The sequence below is a fragment of the Artemia franciscana genome, chromosome 15 (assembly GCF_032884065.1).
Source record: "Artemia franciscana chromosome 15, ASM3288406v1, whole genome shotgun sequence".
NCBI lineage: Eukaryota > Metazoa > Arthropoda > Branchiopoda > Anostraca > Artemiidae > Artemia > Artemia franciscana.
Window position 1 is genome coordinate 43,412,494 of NC_088877.1, and position 19,229 is coordinate 43,431,722.

Sequence of the window (19,229 nt, forward strand, 5' to 3'; positions counted from 1 at the left end):
GAGCTTAAAACCTCTACAATAGGGTCATCTGATACGTTGAATCTGATGCTGTAATTTTCATTAGGATTCTATGACTCTTAGGGGGTGTTTCCCCCTTTTTTCAAAAATATGACTCTTAACTTTAGATGGGCAAGACTAAACTTGATGAGACTAATATATTTGAAATCAGCATAAAAATACGATTCTTTTGATGTATCTATTGATTCGTTACTTACATTTTGCTAACAAGAACTATTTGATGTTCTGCATATTGTAGCTCATGAGGGAGTTTCTATTTTGCGGAACGCATAAACCTGAATATGCTATTAACTTCCTAATATCAGGAAATATCTGAAATACTTTATCAAGAATAGCTGCCATAGCAATTGCATTGCTTGTTTACGTTTTCTAATCTTTTCTTCTAAAAGGTACAGGCTAATGCGCATATGCGTCAAAAAGTCTTCTGTTAAAAGCACATACTTGATAAGTCAATTGCGCTTTCAACAGAATAACAGTAATGCAAGTTATGTCAAAACGGTTTTGACTCGTAGCATTGCATAGAAGTGTGATACATTAAAACGGAATCATTTCCGCTTAGAAGTGCCCAATACCCCAATTCTACTTCCAGCCGACGATATTAGAAGCTATATATTGCATAGAAGTGCGATACTACGATATATTGCATAGAAGTGTGATACATTAAAACGGAATCATTTCCGCTTAAAAGTGCCCAATACCCCAATTCTACTTCCAGCCGACGATATTAGAAGCTATATATTGCATAGAAGTGCGATACTACGATATATTGCATAGAAGTGCGATACATTAAAACGGAATCATTTCCGCTTAGAAGTGCCCAATACCCCAATTCTACTTCCAGCCGACGATATTAGAAGCTATATATTGCATAGAAGTGCGATACTACGATATATTGCATAGAAGTACGATACGTTAAAACGGAATCATTTCCGCTTAGAAGTGCCCAATACCCCAATTCTACTTCCAGCCGACGATATTAGAAGCTATATATTGCATAGAAGTGCGATACTACGATATATTGCATAGAAGTGTGATACGTTAAAACGGAATCATTTCCGCTTAGAAGTGCCCAATACCCCAATTCTACTTCCAGCCGACGATATTAGAAGCTATATATTGCATAGAAGTGCGATACTACGATATATTGCATAGAAGTGTGATACATTAAAACGGAATCATTTCCGCTTAGAAGTGCCCAATACCCCAATTCTACTTCCAGCCGATGATATTAGAAGCTGCAGTGATGATATTGGTAATTGGTTCTAAAGGATGGGTGCTCTGAAAAACGGATAAGATTTGGTAGATATTTTCCAGAGAATTTGTCCACGGATTGTTCTGGGTACCCGGATGACTGACCGTATTTCAAACAGTAGGCTGTGCGAAAAGTGTGGTTCAATCCCGCTTTCAAGGGCTATAATGAGAGAAAGGCTGAGATAGCATTCTGCGAATAAAGGATAAAGGAAAATTGATAAAGGATAAAGGATAATCCCGCTTTCAAGGGCTATAATGAGAGAAAGGCTGAGATAGCATTCTGCGAATAAAGGATAAAGGAAAATTGATAAAGGATAATCCCGCTTTCAAGGGCTATAATGAGAGAAAGGCTGAGATAGCATTCTGCGAATAAAGGATGACAGACTGTCGAAAATTGTCCCTTTTGGCCAACCGTCTACGGCTAAACGTAAAGTGGGTCGTCCGCGGTTGAGGTGGGAAGATCTCATAAAGAAAGATTTAACGGAAATGGAAACTTCCTTAGAGGGCGTAAAGCGGGAGGTTTTGAATAGATTAGGATGGAGGAGGAGCTTGCGTAGCTAAGTTGGCCTCAGGTGGCTTGGTGCTGTGGGGAGTCGTTAGTTGTAGTAGTAATGAGGTTCATTCCAATGGCACAAGGTCGATGAATAAAAATGTATGCTAATAATTTGGTTACGTCTAGGTCGGGGTTTTCTCTTGTTTTTAAAGGAGCTAAATTATGGAATTCCTCAAATGGGTATATTAAAAGTAGCTGTGATGTAAGTGATTTCTGTTTCAAAATGATTTTGTTTTCTAAGCATGATTGTAATGATTAAATTGATAGGATATATAATTGATATAATAAAATGGTATTCAATCATCAACTACTAGTAACATTACTATTGTGCTTGCATTTTTTTATTTGTGTTCTGGAAGAAATCGAGTGTTTAGTGTTAGCAGGGTATATGCTAACAGTTATGCTTTTTTTGCTTTTTAAACCCCTTCTGAGGTTGATGCAAATTATTTTTTTTGTGAGTTTCTTTGGTTATCCATCCTAAACGTCATGTCGTGTCGTTTGGAGCACATGTGATTATATTAAGTTTTGGTTAATAATTGATTTTAACTAAAGTAATCAGAATATACGAGTATAAATGCCCATGTGTATATAAAAGAATTCATTTGAGAGCAGGAGGAAGGGGGGTGAATTGATGGAGGGATTAATGAAAACAATGTCACAATAGAGCCTTTGGGCATATTTCTACCAATATTCAAAAATTTTACAATCCTTAATTAATTGCTGGTATTATAGCACTTTCCCAAATCCCCCTTCGAAATATATAAAAAATATCGAAATACATAATTTTTGAACATAAAGGTTTTTCTCTTAGTTTTTCCCTTTCCCTCCGTCAAATGACTGTTGATCGCGCCCTGGCAATTCTAGACGCAAATAAACAGTCACAGTCAGCTTAAATTTAACAGTGGTTTAGAGCATCAATTCCGCGCATTGCATATTTAGAAATGTCCATATAACAGGGATCGGCCGCAACAATGCTTCCAAAAAAAGTGACTTGAGCTATTAATACGACTTAAGCTATAAAAAAAACTTAAGCTATATAAAAAGTGACTTAAGCTATTAAGTGATTAAGCTTATACAACTTAAAAAAAATGACAAAAAGTTACTACCAAGAGACACTCAGAGAACAGGCAGATGAACTACACAAGTCCCAGTACTGCTTTTTTGGGGTATGTTCTCCCGTGAGGTCAGCCTTATGATCACTGCCCTCTATAAACCCGTGAGGTTACGAAAAGAAGGCTGAAAGTCTTATTGTATCTTCGATTAATTTATTTGCTCATAAAAAAAGAGAACTTTGATGAAAGCACAACTTGGATTAAGGTACAAGGAACAAACAACCTTAGTAAAGCAGAACTTTTGAATGTTTACGAACAGGAATAAACCGTGCGATTGGCGTCCATGAGTAAGTGTAACAAATCACTGGCAGAATTACATTTAACATAATTAGCGTAATTACTCCTTAGGCTTTTTTGAGAGATCGATCAGTTCTGATTTCTTCTTCAAAACAAGTACTTCAACAGATTCAGTATCGTTTGCCCTTTCCCTTTCTTTCTACTTACAGCATGCTTCGAGCCAGACCGATGTTCAAAAAGTCCTTCTTTTCTACAGCTTTCTTAAGACGTTCTCCTGCTTCTTTCAGAAAAGTATCACCGATTTCTTTCTTCTGTTCCACCATCCGCTATTTTCTCCTTCCTCTGAACCAAGTCCTAGACTGCCAATTCAGCATCTTTCTTTTCACCTTCAAGCTTTTCTTTTTCCAATTCATCATGTTTTTTGTTCATTATGGTAAAGTTAATAGCCAGTTCTAGCCGATCTGGCCAAAAACAGCAGCTTCTCTGTGATTGGCAAAAGCTTGGTTTGGTTCTCATAGTTGCGGAGAGCGTCAGCAACTAAAGCTTTAGCATTTAAGAACCGCTCCTCTGTATGGGCTTGCATGCTAGTCATCAACTGAGTTGAACGAGAAAATCCTCGCTCCAATACTACGCTTCCATGGCAGAGCGAAAGACCTGCTCTAGCTACTCTTACCAAGGCCTGATATTTCACATTACCACCTGGTGTCTTCAGTTCTAGGATCTTTTACCAATAGCTATCGATTCGTGCACTGTTCGTGGGTGGTGACACAGGGTCCGACTGTAATAACAACTATTCCCCCTGGACTTTCTCTTTCGACTAAGCCGGAAGTTATCTTGTAATGTAGGGAACATCCCTGCAACCCATCGCCTGGGAATTTGGCTTGGGAAAGCTGAAGCTGCTAAGGCTTTGGAAAAAATCGTTGTTCGCAGGGCATTTCGCCAACAAATATTATACAGCAGCTTTGACGTGCTTCCTAACTCCTAGGAAAAACGTTTCCTATCATTCTGAGTCGCTTTCGAAGAAGCAAGATCTTCCAGGATCTGCTCATTACACAAAGGGTGCTCTAGATATACTTCTGCAGCACTGCTTACGCTTTCAAAACCCACGGTGAGGTGATGGTAAACATCATCGGAACGTATAATCTGTCTGAGAAGAACTGTGCATAAGCGACCCAACTCAAAATTCAGCATATGAATCAAAGGTTCTTGTCGTTGAAACATTCCAATGAATAAAGTAAAGGTATTTGCAGAACTCACAATAAACTTGATTTGAGTTTTCACTGTTGGCTTTCTTAGTCAACTGACAATTTTCAGATACTTCGGATTTGAAATAAAGTGCATTAAGCTCTTTTTATTTGGCAAGAATTCCATAAAATATTCAATTAGAGCAGACCATTGCTCGATCAAGCAGTTTGCAGCTTAAGAGTACGGTAAGCGACCTAGTGAAGACGTGCCTTACGAACTTATGTCGCGGAGCTTTAACTTTTATCTGACACTGGCTAAAAATCGTCACGACGAGCAGACCATCCACGGAAGAAATGGTAAAAAGCAATTATCATATGAGAATATTCCTCCCCGATTTCCTGTAGTCCTTTTTAGAAAGCATTGTACACTGTGTGGATGTTGCAGGTACCGATATTTCAAAAGACGTTTTGAATACCGCTTTTTCTTTTCCAAGTCAACATTTGACCAAACTTTCTTATTGACAGCTAGACTATCACTCCCAGACATAAGCAGTCTCTCAAGTGGAAGTCCTTCAACTCCTATACACTGGACGAGCTTCTTGCTCAGATCCTTACTAATAGCCTGTACCAGATAATATGTTCTAAGATGCTAAGTAATAACTAGTTTTTGTTCCTTCGACTAGTACCGGACCCTTATTTTGAGCTCTTTTACCTCAGCATTGTTTGTAGCCTCACCATATAAGACAACTGGACGTCTTCCACCAAATTCCCCTAAAATAAGGATAAATTGCCTCTGTCAAGTATGTCGTTTTTTTGCATTGAACGAGAAGGGTTATGGGACAACGCCCGGGAACATACTTCAAAAGACATCGGCCACATCACATGAAGATGCACCCAAAGAACTGGCTATGATCTTCAAGACCCATATTATTTCTGCCTTTGATGCCGCATCTCTCTCACAGAATATCTCAAGCTTCTTCTCTGGTACAGCATTTCCAGCCTGTGACTTGTTTTCGCTTGATGTTGATCGAGTGAATCCGAGTTGACAAGGGTTTAGCCCAATAGATGCGTTCATCTTATGTTCCTTTTTGGCGGTATGTTAAGAGTTTGAAACCCATTTTGGGAAATGAGTGTCTTTTTTGACACTCTTGATACACTTGAGTGTCATTTTGCAGTAAAATGAACTGCCGCCATCACTACTCTTGCACTATGCGTTCAGTCCGGTCTTCCCTACTAAACCAGTATTCTAAAAATTTCGTCTTACCCATCAATCAAAGTGACCTGAAAAAAGAACAAGCGTTAGAATGGATTTAGAAAGCCATCTCACCAACTGTATACTTATGAAAACAATTATAAACTCAGAAAGCCAATGAAAGACGCTTATTCCTACTAACGTTTTGACGTCCCCTAAACTTACGGGTATTAATTTGTACCCTCTACAGGCAACAGATAAACAAAAAAAAGATGCAAATACTCGAAACATAACTTAACAATCTACGCCAAAATGTCCATCTTCTAAGCAGCCACTTTAGGCGGATGCTCAGTGAACGGAGGGCTATGAGCAGCTATGGGAGGATTATTTATTATGAGTGTACTTACCTTTTCTAGGAACTTGAATGTCCAACCGTCCGTTAGTTCAGTAAATTACTGGAAAAAAAGCTCAAAACATGAACAAAAAAATGACTTTAGTGATTGCAAAAGTGACACGTCCTAAAAAAAAGTGACAAAAACAGAAGAAAGTGACAGCAGCCGATTCCTGATATAAAGATTAAAAAATATGGGATTAGTGTATATTTTGCAGAATTTTTCTGAAAATTTCACTTTATGGAGGATCCCAAGGAGGGCAAATCTATCCCTCCCTTCATCCCGTCCCGTCTTTCATCCCGTCTACCTACAAAAAAAAGAAATCGGTACCTATTTTCCATAATTTGCATTATCCTAAAAATTTTCCTTAATTATTTCTCAAAGTTTTCAATTCAAGGCGGGAAAAATTTACCCCTGCTTTATTCACAAGTATGTAAATATCATATAAAACAAGCTTTCCTCCCCCTTTTATATATATAAAAAAAAATCAGTACCTATTTCCAGAATTGCATTATCTTAAATTTTCATAAATTATTCCACACAGTTTCCAATTCAAGGAGGACTTCAACGAGAGAAAAATCTACCACCCCTTTATACACATTTGAAGAGAGCATATAAACAACAATCTTTCATCCCTAATATCTGTTAAAAAAAAAAGAGTAAATAAGTACTTATTTTTACAAGATGCATTATAACTGAACTTATTTTTATAAGTTATAATTAAACTGATTTTTGTAATTTAATTTATTTTTATAATAAATTAAAAAAGCAACGGAGAAAAAAGCAGTAAATTTGATCTGAAGACGTTAACCATAAATTAAAAACACCACACTTAACACCTCTGACATGCTGAGAAAATCTTAAATTTTCTTAGATTATTCCCCAAATTTTTTCATTTCAAGGAAGAAAAACCATAACCCTCCTTAATACAAAGTTTTGCAAATATCATATAAAAAACAAGCTTTCACACCTTCCCAAGTTTTCTATTTATTTCCCAAGCTTTTCAGTTCAGGGAGAGAAAACCTCACCCTTCTCTATATGCAGGTATATAAATATCATATAAAAACAGGCTTTTGTCCCTTCTATCTATTTGTAAAAAAGGATTAAATCAGTACTTATTCTTATAATTTGCATTATCCTAAATTTTCTTAAATTATTTCCCAAGTTATTCAGTTCAAGGAGAGAAAACCATAACCCTCCATTATACGTAGTTATTTAAATATCATAAAAAACAGGCTTTCGCCCCGCCTATCTATTTAAAAAAAAAAGAATAAATCAGTACTTATTCCTATAACTTACACTATCCCTAATTTTATTAAATTATTTCCCAAGCATTTCATTTCAAGGAGAGAAAACCTTACCCTCCTTTTTATGCAGGTATATAGATATCACATAAAAACAGGCTTTCACCCCTTCTATCTATTTAAAAAAAAAAAAAGTAATAAAACAGTACTTATTCTTATAACTTGAATTATCCTAAATTTTCTTAAATCATTCCCCAAGCATTTCAGTTCAAGGAGAGAAAACCCTACCCTCATTTATATGCAGGTATATAGATATAATATAAAAACAGGCTTTCGCCCCTTCTATCTATTTTTAAAAAAAAGTAATAAATCAGTACTGATTCTTATAACTCGCAGTATCCCAAATTTTCTTAAACTATTTCCCAAGCTTTTCAGTTAAAGGAGAGAAAGTCTTACCCACCTTTATATGCAGGTATATAAATATTATTTAAAAACAGGCTTTCGCCCCTTCTATCTATTTAAAAAAAAGTAATAAATCAGTACTTATTCTTATAACTTGCATTATCCTAAATTTTCTCAAATTATTTCCCTAGCTTTTCAACTGAAGGAGAGAAAACCTTGCCCTCATTTATATGCAGGGATATAAATATCACATAAAATATAGGCTTTCACCCCTTCTATCTATGAAAAGTAATAATAAATCAGTACCTATTTTCATAATTTGCATTATCATGGCAAATTACCTGAATCAGCAGGATACTGTTCAACATAGTTGTCCTCACGTACTGACTTCTGAAGGGTGCCATCTTGATAAGTAATATCGCCAGCATCACATTCATCAATTGAAGATCTGACCGTGTTTTGATCCACTGGGTTCAAAGGAATTGGACTAAAAGCACAGGAAACCGTATGACAAATTTTTTTTCTTCCTTTTTTTGACATGTTTTAATTAATTTAATTTTATTTATCAACTTGTTATATTAACATATTAAATTAATATGTTAATTTATTAACTTTAGTGAATAAATTTTATTAGCAATATATTAATTTTCAACACTTAAGAAAGTGTCCTGTATTTTACAACCTTTACAAATTTTAATATAAAACAAGTTTCTGACTGTGGTAAAATTGTCATCACAATGACCAGCCTGTGATGAGACTACATTATTATTTATTTATTTTTATGTATTTTTATTATTTATTTTTATGTATTTTTTATGTATTTTTTCAAAGTCTATTGGTTAGATTAGCACTGTTGCACCTTGCACCATCCCTGGCACCAAAATATTTTAATTCCTGTAATCCCTTTTTTTTTTACTGTAAATCCTTCTCGTTTTTAATTCCTGTCAAAGTGTTTCTTCTTTCACCAGTTTCCAAACCTTTTTGATCTAGCCTCTTTCCAACGTTAGGATTTTAGACTTCTAAAATTTATTATTGAACTCCCCTTTTAAGTACAAATGACACCAAAATAAAAACATCATTTGACCTCCTTGGACCTGTTTTAAGTCTATTCATAACTGAAAAGGCGATTTTGTACAATTCTCTTATGGTAGTTTCAAATTCATTAAGTTTTAGGGGGTACCACATTTTTGTTAGTGTTGCCACGTTGAACCACGAAAATAAATAAGCAGAACTAATTAGTTAAATTTGAAAATGTCTTTTGTCCCTAAAAGTTTAAACATTACTAATTTGTTGATTCCCGATGACAAATAAAGCTTCAAAGGAAAGTTAAACTTTCCTTTGCTTTCCTTCTTAAGTTGTTTGGTATCATATTTCTTAGTTTGTTTTTGATGATTTTCGGTCACGTTTCTTTTTTTTAAAGTTGGCGCCAGTTACTATCAAAAACTGCATATCTGCAACCACAGGCCTTTTTGATTGAACAATCTAATTCCCAACTTTTTCCTAATTTTGAATACATATATATGATTGCGTAAGTTCCCTATTGAAAGATCCAAGCAAGTCCTTGGTACCTTAAAAATTAGTGAATTTAAACTTCCAGTACAAGTGGAAAAAGACAGTTTTTTTAATTTGTTTCATGAAACAACTTTATTTTCATTTTATTTTATTGGCCGTAGAAAGAAAAATCACTCAGATACTCAATATCTAGGAATTTGTGACGTCATTCATATGAACAGTGTTTTTCCAAAATTAATTAAGGCCCTCAACAGATTCCCCCAAAGCCGCGACCTGTCTTGATTGTTTTTTTTTACGACGAAAAACAAGCAATTATCATATTACGATCAATCTTATTAAACGAAAATGAATCGCCGAGCGAAGTTCGGTCCCTGGTATATAAACTGTTACTGTAATTTTTCTTCCGCGATGCGTAGCAATTAATGCGGAAAACTAAGAATTCGGCACTCACTTCATAGCTATTAAACTGGAATGTCTGTCTCTATTAACTCAAAATCAATTGATTTGTCAACAAACAAATTGCCTCCTCCTTAGGAGGAGTTTGAAACTCCTCCTTAGGCATAAGGGTTTCAAAGTTCAGGCCTCTCAAATTTCAGTAAGCGGAAGATTTAGAAAATATTAAGGGTGCTGGGAGGGGGTAACTTATTTCTCAAAAGTCGTGACTTATTTAGATTGTTTTTTTACACCAGAAAATGTAGCATGCTAATTTCCCGGAAAAGTTACAATGACGTTTTGGGGAAAAATTACATAAACATATGAAATCACTGTTCGTTTTTGATAAGATAGATTAACTGAATTTGCATTGGATTGCCTTTAGACTGGATACTCTTTGACCTAACCTGAGCACAGATCAGGCTGCGTTTGGACTTTTGGATTTATTTTTGAATTAGTTTCAAAACTATCAATTTCTACACAACTGTATTTACCTTGGATTCCTTTTAGGTGGCGACGCGGAAACGCTGAGAGAATGTTTGGAGTTGTCCAATGAATACGCATTTTTCATAGATATCTGAGACGTAGGTGGCTCTGGCTGATTTTCACTATTAGTGCGCTTTCGAGGTGCACCAAAATCTACACGCTCCCGGCTCACCTGGGTCATGGATGCTGCAAAAAAAATAAAATATATAATTAAAAAAAAAATTAACTAAAAAACATGTCACATATTCTCCAGAGGGATAGTCTAACAAAAGGATATTTACAACATGGATGCTGCGAAAAAATAAAATATAATTGAAAATAATAATAATAAAAAAATATATATATACCACATATTCTCGAGAGGAATAGTCTAACGAATGGATATTTACAATATGGATGCAGCGAAAAATATAAAAAAGAGCTAAGAGCTCATATGGCACTTGTGACGAGGCATGAAGAGCTAAGAGCCAAGAGATCATATGGTATGAGCTCTAACAAATTTCTATGAATCAATAGATTGATTTAAAAGGAAAATAAGAGGCTTAATGCCGGTCAGGATTTAAAATAAGAGCTCTGAGTCACGATGTCCTTCTAAATATCAAAATTCATTAAGATCCGATCACCTACTCGTATGTTATAAATACCTAATTTTTCCTCTCCTTTTACCCCCCCCCCAGATGATCGAATCTGGGAAAACGACTTTATCAAGTCAATTTGTACAGCTCCCTGACACGCCTACCAATTTTCATCGTCCTAGCACGTCCAGAAGCACCAAACTCGCCAAATCACTGAACCCCTCCCCCCAACTCCCCCAAAGAGAGCGAATACAGTACAGTTCCGTCAATCACGTATCAAGGACATTTGCTTATTCTATCCACCAAGCTTCATCCCGATTCCTCCACTCAAAGTGTTTTTCCAAGATTTACCCCTCCAACTCCCCCCAATGTCAAAAGATCTGGTCGGGATTTGAAATAAGAGCTCTGAGACATGAATTCCTTCTAAATATCAAATTTCATTAAGATCCGATCATCTATTCGTGAGATAAAAATACCCCAATTTTCACGTTTTCCAAGATTTCCGGTTTCCCCGTCCAATCCCCCCAATGTCACAGGATCTGGTCAAAATTTAAAATTAGAGCTTTAAAGCACAAGATCCTTCTAAATATCAAATTTCATTAAGATCTGGTCACCCTTTCGTAAGCTACAAATACATCAATTTTCCAAATTCCCCCCCCCCCCCAACTCCACCAAAGAGAGCAGATCCGGTCCGGTTATGTCAGTCACGTATCTTAGACAGGTTTTTAATCTTCCCATCCAGTTTCATCCTGATCTCACCGCTTTAAGTATCTTTAAAGATTTCCGGTACCCCCAACTGCCCCCCCCCCCCAATTAAGCTGGATCCGGTTGAGATTTAAAATAAGAGATCTGAGTTACGAGGTCCTTCTAAATATGAAATTTCATTAAGATCCGATCACTCCTTGGTAAGTTAAAAATACGTCATTGTTTGTAATTTTTCAGAATTACCCCCCCCCCCCAATAGAGCGGATCCGTTCCAATTATGTACATCACGTATCTAAGACTTCCACTTATTTTTCCCACCAAGTTTCATCCCGATCCCTCCAATCTAAGCGTTTTCCATCATTTTAGGTTCCCCCACCCCAAACTCCCCCCAATGTCACCAGATCCGGTCGGGACTTAAAATAAGAGCTTTGAGACATGATATCCTTCTAAATATCAAATTTCATTGAGATCCGATCACCCGTTCGTAAGTTAAAAATGCCTAATTTTTCTATTCTTTCAGAATTACCCCCCCCCCCCCAACTACCTCATGGAGAGCGGATCCATTCCGGTTATGGCAATCATGTATCTAGGACTTGTGCTCATTTTTCCCACCAAGTTTCATCCCGATCCCTCCACTCTAAGCGTTTTCCAAGTTTTAAGTTTCCCCCTCCCAACTCCCCTCCCAACTCCCCTCCCAATGTCACCAGATCCGGTCGGATTTAATATAAGAGCACTGAGACACGATATCCTTCTAAATATCAAATTTCATTGAGATCCGATCACCCGTTCGTAAGTTAAAAATACCTCATTTTTTTTAATTTTTCAGAATTAACTCCCCCCCCAAACTACCCCAAAGAGAACAGATCCGTTCCGGTTATGTCAATCATGTATCTAAGACTTGTGCTTATTTTTCCCACCAAGTTTCATCCCGATCCCTCCACTCTAAGTGTTTTCCAAGATTTTAGGGTTCCCCCTCCCAACTCCCCCCCAATATCACCAGATCCGGTCGGGATTTAAAATAACATCTCTGAGACATGATATCCTTCCCAACATTAAATTTCGTTAAGATCTGACCAACCGTTCGTAAGTTAAAAATACTTCAATTTCTCTATTTTTTCCAAATTAACGGGCCCCCCACCTCCCCCCCCCCAGATGGTCAAATCGGGAAACCGACAATTTCTAATTTAATCTGGTCCGGTCCCTGATACGCCTGCCAAATTTCATCGTCCTAGCTTAGCTGGAAGTGCCTAAAGTAGCAAAACCGGGACCGACAGAATTTGCGATTACTATATGTCACTTGGTTAATACCAAGTGCCATAAAAACATAACTGAAAATAACTAAAAAAAAGGGTAATTAAAAAATATGCTTGAAGCATGGGCGCTCCGAAAAGCAGATGAAAATTTACTAGATATTTTCCAGAGAAATTGCCTACGGATTGTTCTGGGCACCCGGCTGACTGACCGTATTTCAAACAGTAGATTGTACGAAAAATGTGGTTCAATCCCGCTTTTTTGGGCTATAATGAAAGAAAGGTTAAGATGGCTAGGCCACGTTCTGCGGATGAAGGATGACAGATTGCCGAAGATTGTCCTTTTTGGCCAACCGTCTGGGGCTACACAGAAAGCAGGTCGTCCTTGTCTGGGTTGGGAGGATGTCGTAAATAAAGATTTAAAGGAAATGGGAACTTCCTGGGAGGGTGTAAAGGGGGAGGCCTTGAAAAGATTAGGTTGGAGATGGAGCGTGCGTAGCTGTGTTGGCCTCAGGCGGATTGGTGCTGCAGTGAGTAATTAGTAGTGGTAGTAGTAGTGGAACAACGTGAATTAAAAATATGCAGATATTTCGACAAGCACCTTTGCCAAGTCGTCTTCAGTGACCAGAAAAAAAATAAAACAAAAGATATGTCGTGGGTCGTGGTGATAAATATAAGTTTAAATAGGGATAAAAGCCTTTTAATAGACAGTGATAAATTTTAAAAAAATGCTAGATATCGGTCACACATACATTGACCATCATTAGTGGTAAAAATAAACTAAATTAATTAAAAGCAATAATTTATATACAAAATAAAATAAACTACATATTGTTTAATGATCTTATTCTTTTCAAAGCAAAAACGGAAGCGAGTCTCTTTAACCTTATTGGATCCGGTTGATTAGCATTGAATGAACTAATACTTGGACAGAGGTTAATCGCATGGGGTGAATTGAACTTTACTCTATCTGATTTTAATAAATTATTGCAAACATAATTCAAACCAAATTCACCCATGTCCCTATTTATAGCTATATTCTTGAAATTTGAAAACTAGCAATTTGTTGATTCCCAAAGAATTATTTTTTTAGCTTTCTTTTTTACCGATTTTTCACCTATGTTTTTTCTTTATTTTGGTACAAGCTACAACCAAAACTTTCTAGTTGTTATTAATCAACGTTATTAGTTATTCAGGGCAATACCACATTTTCATCAAATGATTTCACGTAAGAAATAAATAAGCAACAACTAACCACTTAAATTTGACAACACTTTTCGTCCGCAAAAATTAGCAATCTGGTGATTACCAAAGAATTGTGTTTAGCTTTCTTTTTTTTCTGATTTTACATCCATGTTTTTTTTCTTTTCTTCATTATGATACAAGCTACAACCAAAACTTTATAGCTCCATATGGATACCCTCTTGAATAAAAATTGAACTCACGATTTTTTCCTAGCTTTCCAAAATATATACGACTGCGCAAGTTTCCGCTTAACCAATTCAAAAAATTAGATTTGATTTTCTCTGCCCTAGTTAGTTTAAGAGATCATTTATTTTCTTGGTTCATTTGTTTTTATTCTTTAATTTTCTGGGTTGTTGGATTTTCAGCTTCCCTTTTTTAACCCACTTTCCTATACAAAGGACAATCTGTCGACATCGACCTGAAACATTTAACATTTTTTGCTACTATTGACGATACCAAATTGCTGATTATTTGGAAAATCTTGAGTTTTTCTTATTAACAAAAAGGGAAACGAAAAGAGAAATGACAAGCAAGAAGAAAAGAAGAGAAATAAAAGAGAAATGAAAAGGGGATAAAGAAAAGAAATAAACGAGAAATGAAAAAAGGGAAAAAGAAGAGAAATAAAAAAGAAATGAAAAAAGGGAGAAGAAGAAAAATAAAAGAGAACTGAAAGAAAGAAAATGAATGAAAAATAAAAGAGAAATTAAAAAAGGGAAAAAGAAGAAAAATAAACAGGAATTGAAAAAAGGGAAATAGAAAAGAAATAAAAGGGAAATGAAAAAAGGGAAAAAGAAAGGAAATAAAAGAGAAATGAAAAAAGTAAAGGAAATAAAAGATAAATGAAAAAAGGAAAAAGAAGAGAAATGAAAAGAAAATGAAAAAAGGGAAAAAGAGAAAATATTCAATACCAGGATTAGTTTGTCTTCTTGATAGACCAGGCGCTAACTTGGGCATATCTGTGGCCGATGATGACTGTGTCCTTGGTCGAAAACGTATAACATGATCTTCCTTCATAGAATTCATTGCTCTGCAATTCAACAACAAAAATTTAAAATTTAATGTTAAATTTTTATATACTTATATTCTTTTACACTTTACATAATTTACGTTGTAGTTATTTTTATTAATAACTTTTGATTACTAATTCTATTTTTTAATTATATTCATGATTATAAACTATATTTTATATACTTTTGAAATATCATGCTTCTTTCAATAATTTTTCGTCACATCTCCGAAATCCTTTTTAATGCACTAACAACATAAACTCAGACCTATCCATTTTATATAGTCCCATTCTGAAATAGCCAGAAGGGTGCCATGTGGCACATATCACATTGCATGGAAATAAATTCTTAGCGCCATCTTCGAAATCTTTTATAATGCACTAACAACTTTCTCTACAAGTCTACTTTTAAGAAACCCACTCCGAAAGAGCCAGAACAATGTGCCACATGGCATGAAAAAAGGCAATTTCTGGTGCCGTCTCCTAAAAGTCCCCTTGAAATCTTTCCTCGCGACAAAACTCGGTCGCATATTCCTGGGACCCATAAAGACAAAATCCTTAGAATAATGTTACAAAACAAGAAAAATATTAAAGTGGCTCCATCTTTGGAATTGTCTTTGATAATTTAATGCTCGATTTTTATTAATTAATTTATTTAATAATTTTCCTAATAAACAATGTAAAATAATAATTTTCCTATGCAATTTTCTGATTACCATCACTTGTAAAAAAATTACTCTACAACTTGATTCTACCTCATAAACAATGACAAAATCCATAATTATGCACTAACAAAGTTATTTTCAGAACCTTTCCTCATGACAACACTCAATTACATGTCCACAGAATGGATAAAAGGCGAATCCTTAGAACGGTTTCACTTAATTACCCACAAGGGAGAAAAGACAAGCAGGAAGTCCCTGATTAGGTCGGGATGAGATTATCAAAATGACCTGGCATCTTTAAACATTCCGTAGGAGGTGGCTGAGGCTTGTCAAATATAAATGTTTGAAAACTTTAAAGAAATAGGTTTTATATCTTAGTAAACCATTTTTTTTCCTGCAACCCAGAAAAATAACAATTTTATGACTAAAAAAAATGTGGAACATCCATGACATATTTTATAACTTTTCAATTACATTTTTTAATTAATACGGGGAAGTATTAAAAACTTTAATCTTATTTTTAACGTAATACATTAAATTAGGTAATTTTTTTTTTCAAGACTACACTGCCTTTCTATGACGAACAAATAAACATTCAAATGGGGATAATTGCATATATTAGACAGTGAAAACAGATGCAAAAGTATGGATATTTCAATCACATGTACAACGATCGTCATCAGCAAAAATACTCAAGTACTACAATTAAAACTGGCATATTTATACAGAACAAAATAATAACTTCCGGTTCATTCACTAGATTTGTCTGAAAGAGTTCATTAGCAAGGAAGTTATTATTTGTTCTGTATAAATATGTTAGTTTGAATTTTAATGCTTTAGCATTTCTTCTGATGACAATCACTGAACGCGTGATCGAAATATCAAGACTTTTGTATCTATTTTCACTGTCTAATAAATGAAATTATCCCCATCTGAACGTTTATTTATTTATATATATATATATATATATATATATATATATATATATATATATATATTATATATATATATATATATATATATAAAATTTGGGCATTAGATTCGCATATTAGGGGGGGGGGGGGGGGGTAAATTATTTGGACAATGTGAAGTTGCAAAACAATTCTTACTACACAATATGCAGAATAATCGTACCTAACACATTAGGCAGGTAGACCCCCTACACCTTACCCCAATCCCCCTAATGTGCAAATATATAGCCAAATTTGTTTCTAAAGTATTATATTTTTATCTTACTTTATTGTTTTTCATTAGGATTGAGCGTCAGAGAAACATATTAGAAGAAAATTAGGTAGGGCGTAAATCATACAAGTACCAAACTGCAATCTTTCATTACTGGCTGTAGTGGATATATGCAAACTGATTGTAGTATCAATATTTGCAATGTTTTGCAATTCCTTACACCGTTTAGACCACCTGTTGTCGCGCAGCAGATTGATCTCTACTTGGCATCCGAGTTTCCGAGGATTCCGAGCATCCGAGGGATCCGAGTTTCGATTCCAGCTGGGGGAAGGGGACACATTGGTTAATTAAATAAATTCCCATGAAACGTCTATTGATGCTCTATGCGCCACGAATGGCTTATGAAGAACTGTTTATTCGTTCTCCTAATAGGAATATATTCAACTCCATTGAAATGACCGAATTAGGGCGGCAATGAGGTTCTAGTAACAGTAGGAGTATTTTGTTACTTTTAAATCCCTACTCCCTATTACTAATTCGGTAACTCACCTCAGCGTCTCGTTTTTTTTTTTATGTTTAGGACTATGTTACTGACAATTTAATTTTAATAACTTTTTTTTTTTCAAAATCTTTAGGCATGAGCAGAAAGTCTGGCCCTTGGTGAGGGGGAATAGTTAAGAGGTGCAAATTGAAGACAGGTGTGTTTTGTATTTTCTTATAGCTAAAAAACAGGAAGGGATGCAGATCTTCCAGTCGATGTTGTGGGATGCTTGACCGCAAGGCCATCATGTGCAGATAAAAATAATAAAAAATATTAAGACATCAATTCGAAAACCAATTTCGTATTTCTTACCCCAGTATAGCCTCATGTATATTCTGAGCAATTAGAGCATCTTCAGAAAGCATCCACAGCTCCCCTGCACCAGTTTTTGCAGACCTCCCAACTTCCATGAAGAAGTAGCTTCCTGCATTGCCACACCGTCTGATTTGATTAAGCTAAACACAGAGAAATGTTAGGAAGGGCTATGGCTGACAGAAAATATAGAAGTAAGAGTGAGCAAGGTAGAGACCAAGAGAAAGAAACTGAGGAAGAAAGAAAGAAAGAAAGTGATGGAGAGAAAGAGAGAAAGCGAGATTCTAAGACTTTAGATTATCGAGATTTAGATTATCGTCACTTCAAATAAAATCTTGGCTTGATAAGCCAGGTTTTTCGAATATGCGGAATAAAAGACCGGACATACCAAATGATTATGATCAAGGAATTAAGTGAGGGATTTAAATGTGGCCCTGAAGATTTAAAGGAAAAAGGATTTATGGCATAATTGTAGACTATTCGGTAATTGTGAAACTCTAACACAGTGAAAAAAAAGAAAAGATTCTGAAATCAAACAGTTCGTAGCAACGAACTGTAAGTAAGGAGCGACATCTAAAACTCTAAAAACAGAATTTTGATACCAATAGATTCAGAATCTCAGAATCTTATAGACAAAATTTACCGAAAACTAATGTTCTCTAGTAGACGAAAAAATTGGAGGGCAAGTAGGCCCCCTAACACGCTCATTTTTCTCCCAAAGTCACCGGATCAAAATTTTGAGAGAGCCATTTTGTTCAGCATAGTCGAAAAATCTAATGACTATATCTTTGAGGACGACTTAATCCCCCACAGTCCCCAGGGGTAGGGTTGCAAGTTATGAACTTTGCCCATTGTTTACATATAGTATTGGTTAATGGGAAGTATACAGACGTTTTCAGGGGAATTTTTCTAGCGGGGGGGAGGACTTACGTAGAAGGATCTTTCCATGGAGGAAGAAAATTTCCATGAATGGGGTTCCCGTCATTATTTAAAAACAATCAGCTACATTAAAACTTAAAACGAACAGAAATTATTACGTATATGAGGGATTTCACCCCCTCGTAAATATCTCGCTCTTTACGCCGAAGTATATTTGGTAATTTCAAAAAAGCTATTGATTTTAATTAAACGGCCTTTTTGATTCAGGGGTCATTCTTAAAGAATTAGAACAAAATTCGGACTTCAGCGTAAAAAACAAGTATTTATGAGGGGTCGAAACCCCTCGAAACGCTTCTTTTATATTTAATTACGATCTCAAGCCCGGGTTAATTCTGTTTCAATTGAGTGTAAAAACAAATTGTACCATACAAAAACAGGTTCATGGTTCAGACCTATTTTCCCTCAAGTAAAACATCAAGGAATGTGATTTTAACGCATGCGCTAACGATTTTTGACGAGATATTCATTTTTGGACTTAGTAATGTCCAAGGTTTTCAAAGAATTTTGATGACGACTTACAAAGGAACGAATGTCAAGGCCGTATCCTTGGGGCAGGGTTTACCAGATGTTACCCCCCCCCCAAAAAAAAAATTCTAACTCGTAAAAACACAAACAAAATTAATATAAACGAATTTTGATGTGTAGAATTGTTTTGTATACCCCCCCCCTCGATGAAAATTCTCCCTGAACAAAACCAGGATATGGCCTTGACGGCTACGGGCAAAAAAGTACCAAGGATACCAAAATAAAACATATTTATCCCCCCCCCCCCCACGCAATCAATGTTGGGTCTG

General features: G+C 35.6%; 1 protein-coding gene across 2 annotated transcripts in view; it reads right to left on the reverse strand.

The window, feature by feature from the left end:
* Positions 1-19,229, reverse strand: part of LOC136036509 (insulin receptor substrate 2-B-like) — a 113,559-nt gene that overhangs the window by 16,496 nt on the left and 77,834 nt on the right. For both annotated transcript variants that reach the window (XM_065718798.1, XM_065718799.1), the window contains exons 6-9: positions 17,497-17,639; positions 14,699-14,817; positions 10,024-10,201; positions 7,927-8,072 (exon numbers count right to left, since the gene is read on the reverse strand). In XM_065718798.1, the coding sequence (XP_065574870.1) occupies positions 7,927-8,072; positions 10,024-10,201; positions 14,699-14,817; positions 17,497-17,639 (586 nt within the window). The remainder of the gene's footprint in view (positions 1-7,926; positions 8,073-10,023; positions 10,202-14,698; positions 14,818-17,496; positions 17,640-19,229) is intronic.